General features: G+C 15.9%; 1 protein-coding gene across 1 annotated transcript, besides 23 other annotated features; it reads right to left on the bottom strand.

Moving 5' to 3' along the window:
• Positions 1-45: 45 nt before the first annotated feature.
• Positions 46-190: a microsatellite.
• Positions 191-220: 30 nt separating this feature from the next.
• Positions 221-405: a microsatellite.
• A 21-nt stretch (positions 406-426) lies between these two features.
• Positions 427-624: a microsatellite.
• Positions 625-634: 10 nt separating this feature from the next.
• Positions 635-680: a sequence feature (AT_rich).
• Positions 681-704: 24 nt separating this feature from the next.
• Positions 705-876: a microsatellite.
• Positions 877-883: 7 nt separating this feature from the next.
• Positions 884-923: a sequence feature (AT_rich).
• A 10-nt stretch (positions 924-933) lies between these two features.
• Positions 934-1088: a microsatellite.
• A 61-nt stretch (positions 1089-1149) lies between these two features.
• Positions 1150-1279: a sequence feature (AT_rich).
• Positions 1280-1352: 73 nt separating this feature from the next.
• Positions 1353-2008: a repeat region.
• Positions 2009-2190: a microsatellite.
• Positions 2057-2233: a microsatellite.
• A 194-nt stretch (positions 2234-2427) lies between these two features.
• Positions 2428-2451: a sequence feature (AT_rich).
• Positions 2452-2460: 9 nt separating this feature from the next.
• Positions 2461-2635: a microsatellite.
• Positions 2590-3285, bottom strand: EDI_114510 (uncharacterized protein; the record flags this gene model as incomplete). The annotated part of the gene is made up of 1 exon (XM_001739089.1): positions 2590-3285. The coding sequence occupies one exon, from the start codon at positions 3283-3285 to the stop codon at positions 2590-2592; it is 696 nt and encodes a 231-aa protein (XP_001739141.1).
• Positions 3101-3122: a sequence feature (AT_rich).
• Positions 3267-3347: a sequence feature (AT_rich).
• A 401-nt stretch (positions 3348-3748) lies between these two features.
• Positions 3749-3785: a sequence feature (AT_rich).
• Positions 3786-3800: 15 nt separating this feature from the next.
• Positions 3801-3872: a sequence feature (AT_rich).
• Positions 3873-4055: 183 nt separating this feature from the next.
• Positions 4056-4218: a microsatellite.
• An 11-nt stretch (positions 4219-4229) lies between these two features.
• Positions 4230-4558: a repeat region.
• Positions 4559-4566: 8 nt separating this feature from the next.
• Positions 4567-4623: a sequence feature (AT_rich).
• A 47-nt stretch (positions 4624-4670) lies between these two features.
• Positions 4671-4821: a repeat region.
• A 174-nt stretch (positions 4822-4995) lies between these two features.
• Positions 4996-5174: a microsatellite.
• Positions 5091-5273: part of a microsatellite that runs on past the window's edge.

Here is a 5273-nt window from a genome sequence, read left to right as displayed (position 1 = left end):
TTCATAATAAATATTAAATTCATGAAATATTGAATAATATAATACAAAATGATAAATAAAAATGATAATAATAAATAAATAATAATACAAAATATAAATAATAATAAATATAAAAATGATATAATACAAATATAATAATCAAATTAATATATAAATAAAAATAAATAATAATAATAAACAAATAATAAAATTGAATATATTTTTTATTAAACAATCGAATAAATAAAATAAATAAAAATATAAATAATAACAGAATAAGAATAAAAGAAATATATATAATAAATAAAAATAATAAAAAATAGATAGAAAAAGAAATAAAAAAATAAAATATAATAAACATAAAATAATAAAAGAATAATAAGAAAAGATAAAATAAATAATAAAAATAAATAAATAATAAAATAATAAACATAATATTTATATTAATAAAATACTAAATGATATAATTAATAAAATCAAATATAAAATATATAAATGATAAATATGATAAATAAGAATAAAATAAACACAAAAAATAAGAAATAAAATAAATAACAAAAATACAAAAACAAATGTATTCAACAAAAAATTAAATAATATAAAAAAGAAGAGAAAAGAAGAAAAATAATATATAATCAAATATAAATGTTATATGATTAATATATAATATGTAATAAATAAGAAATAAGAAATAATAAATTCATATGATATAGATAGAAGATATAAAAAATAAATAAATAATAATAAATAATAAAGAAATAATAAGAGAAAAGAAATGATATAATAATAAATAAAATATATAAATAAAATCAATGTAATATAAATAAAATAATAATAATAATAAATATAAAGAGAAAATTGATATAAAATATAAAAATATAATCAAAATAAAAATAAGATAAAGAAATATATTAATATATAAGAAAATATATATAAATAAAAATGTATTCATATATAAAATAAAATATAAATAATAAGAATATCAAACTAATAAAATATGATAAATATAAAATATATAGATAAAATGATGATATATATAATATAAAAATAAAAATAAATATAATAATAAAATACATAAATAACATAATAATAACATAATAATAAAATAATGTGTATTTACATTGAATCAAATATCATTTCTGAATCATTTATAATTCAGAACAATTGATCATAAAATGATATAAAATATAAACAAATATAAATGAATATAGAATGATTATTTAATTTAATTTTTAATTTTTAATTTTTTAGGAGCAAAATAATAAAAATTAAATTATTTTATTTATTCAAAATATTTTATCCCTTTTTCTTTTTGCGTATTTTTTATTTAGATTCATTATTTCTTTGCTTATTTTGGTTCACGACGATGACTGTCTTTTTATTGTTCCTTGTTCTGTCTCCTTCTTCCTCTCTTCTTTTTCTTCTTTTCTTTAAAAAAATTTTCATCATCTTCTTCTTCTTTTCTAAGTATTTCTTCTATATCTATTTTTTTCTCTCTCTTCTATTAATTTCTGTGTTTTTCTTCTTTCATTATTTTAATATTTTCTATATTTTTGTCTATTTCTTCTTGTAATTGTTTCTTGTTCTTCTAATTCTTTTATCATTTGTTTATTATTCTTTATTTCTATTATTTTCTTTTGTTTTTCTATTTCTGTACTTTTCTACTTTCTTTATTTATTTTTCTCTCTTTTCAATTTCTCTTTCTTATCTTTTATTTTATTGTTTTCTTCTTCTAGTTATATCCTATTCTTGATTTTCTTTTATTTCTTTTTATTTCTTTTTCTTTTCTTTCTCTTGGTTTTATTTTAGTGTCCTTATATTTTTTTCTTTTTCGTATATTTCCATCTTATATATTTCTTATTCTTATTATTTCTTTATCTTTCTTCTTGTTTTCTTTCTTTTATCTTTTCTTTTATCATCATCTTCTTTTCTTAATTTTCTATTTCTTTTATTTTATCTTATAACTTTTTCTTATGGAGGTTCTTTTTTAATATTTTCTTTTATTTCTTCTTCATCTGTTTCTTCAACTTCTTCTTATATTATTTCTTCTCTCTTTTCTTCATTTTCCATTAATATTTCTTTCTCTTCATCTTTAATTTTTATTTTCTTTTTTATTGTTGTAACTAACTTTTCAATGTCTTCAATTATTTTCATCCTTTCTTTTATTATTATTTTGTTTTCTCTTTCTTTTGTTCTTCTTTTCTCTTTCTTATAATATCTCTCTGTATTTTCTGTTTTGATTGTTATTGTTCTTGTAATGATATTGTTTGTATCTTCTATTATGATAATTGTAGTTTTGATGATAATATTTATTGTTCCTATCATTATACCATACTTATTTTCAAAAGATCATATCTATGAACCATCTCATTTGTATGAAATCTTTTTTGGTATTTGTTATTTCATCTATAATATTGATTATTCTTCTTAAATCTCTTTTATTTCATGTAATTATTATTTTTATTTAAATAAGAGTTGCAAAGAAATAAAATAAAAGAAAGAAATATAAACAATACATAGAATAAACATAATAAGATAAAAAATTAATAAATGATTTAATTTTTATTAACAAAAAAAATAATAAAAATAAAACTAAAAAGATTAAATTAGTTAAAAGAAGAAAGTGAGAATAAAGATAATAGTCAAAATTGAAATAGTTTCAGAATAACTCATAGATGAATCATCACTAAGTGAAGAGTTTTCTTTAGAATCACTATTTGAATCAATTTCTTTACATTCATATTTTATATTTTTTGTACAAGTATCACATGTCCATTCTTTAATGTGTGAAATTTTTTCACTTTCAATACATTTTATATTTGGATAAATATCTAAATACATCTCTCCATTTGTTTCTTTATATTGACAATATCCTTCTGCATTCTCAGATGATTTAAAAGGTATATTTGTTATATAATATTTAATCATATCATCACTGTGTGAACATTCTTTATCATCTTCACCTCCAAAAGTCATACTTCCAATATATTTTGGTGGTTCAGTAATTTTTACTGAACATTTAATTTCAAAACCATTACAAATAAGATGTTTTAATTTATCATCATTAATACCATATGTTTGTTCATCAATAACATTAGAACAATTCATATCAGAATATGACTTAAAATAAATTATATTATTTTCATTTGTATATTGTACATATTTATTTTCACTTTGATAATAACATTTATTAAAATCAACATGAACAAATGCTACTGGATTTCCATTAACATCTTTTGTTTCTATTCCAAGTAATGATTTTGAATTTGCAAATAGAATCAATAATGTAATATACAATATATTCATTTGAATTATTTATTAAGTTATTTCTCTTTAAATATTATTTAAAATTTTCATAATTTTATAATCTTTCTTACAGTATTTCTTGTTTAATTTTTTTTGATTTGGTTTATATTTCTAATTCATTGGAAATTAATTAATTAATTGTGTGTAATTCAAACGAGTGTTTTCATTATTTATTATTCTAATTGTGTGTTAACTCTTCTTTATAATTAATGATGATTAGTTTTATTATATTTTTATTCACTTATCCAAATTTCATTCTTCATTGGGGGTATTTATATTTATTTCAATTAAATCAGAGAGTGTAAAATAAGAAGCAAAGAAGGAATAGATAAACAAAGAGTGAATGGATAAAAGATGAAATGAATTCAAGAAATGAATCATTATAAAACTATTTATCTATTTATCCTTTTTCTCTTTCTAAACAAATAATCAAATCAATTCTTTGATTATGAATAGTTCAATCAATAATTAATTAAATGTTTTTTATTTTTTGAAAATAACATTTAGAGGCATTCTTATTTTATAAATATTTCATTATTTTTGACAAAAATACTATTTTTAAAATAAATAACATTCTTTTTTTTTATCAATCAATATCTGATAAATAAACATATTCAATCATCTATTATTAAACAAGATTCAACACTCTCACTTCTTTTTTTAATTTAAATAAGTTTACATATTAGAAATTCTATTACAATACAACAAATTAAATGATAAATACGTGGAATTATCTAATAATAATTTATTTTCATTATATTCATTTCATAAAAAATAGAAAGTGTGAATAAAAGAATATATAAAAAGAAATAATAATAAATGAAAATGATAAAAGATAATAAAATATATACAAGAAAGAAATAAGAAATAAAATAGAAAATAAATAGAAAATAATAAACAAAGATAAATTAAATAATTAAAAGAATATTAAAATATCAATACTTAAAAATAACAATAGATATATCAATAATTTGATAATTTGAATACTAAGAAATGATTAATTTATTGAATTTAATAATCTCTATTTTATTATAGAGATTATTTTTAATATATGAGAATTTGAATATTTATATTATAATATATTATCAGAAATGAATTTATAAAATATTAAATATTTCATATTTATAATAATAAATGATTATAATATTATATTGAAATATTATAATTAATAAATCTAATTTTCTTGTTGATTTTTTTATATTAATTTATTGATTATTATATTGATTATTTCTATATAATGTTATTTATTTTAATTTTATTTGTAATTTATATTAGAAATTCAAATATAATGTAAACAATATATTTGAATTTAATTTGATTATATTTATTAATATTAATCTTCTTATAAATCACTTTCTTCTTTATTTATTTTGATTATATTTTATTATTTCTATCATATCATTTATTTCATAATTATTATAATATTTATTTTGATATTCATTATATATCCTTTGTGTTTTATTATAATATTATTTGTATTGTGATAATATTTTGGTTCTATTTAAATTGATTTTGAAATATTTATGATGAAAATGATTCATTATTATTGTACTTATTAAATGAACTCTAAAGACACAAATGATGAAGACCATAAAAAATTAATAAATGTTAAGACACAAATTATAAATATGTACAGAAATATCAGAAAAATAAAAAAGAAGTAAAGAAGTATATTAATAAAATTGAGAAATAATAATATTATTCATAAAGAAAAACAATAATAAGAAAAAGAAGGAAATAAAAACAAAGAAAAAGGATAATAAGAAAAAGTTGTAATGAGAATGAAAATCATAACTAATCAACAAAAAAGAGAATAAAAGAAAATAATAGTAATAATAATTATAAGAAAAACATAAATAAGAAGATAGTATAGAAAAAAAATAGAAATATCAGAAATAGAATATAACCAATAATTGAATATAATAAAAGAATAGAGAAATTATAAGAGAAAAAAGAAAGAATAAGAAAGTAGAGAAATAGAATGGATA

The sequence above is a fragment of the Entamoeba dispar genome, genomic scaffold (assembly GCF_000209125.1).
Source record: "Entamoeba dispar SAW760 scf_1105229461961 genomic scaffold, whole genome shotgun sequence".
Classification (NCBI taxonomy): Eukaryota; Evosea; order Mastigamoebida; family Endamoebidae; genus Entamoeba; species Entamoeba dispar.
This window is presented reverse-complemented; position numbering and strand designations above follow the sequence as displayed.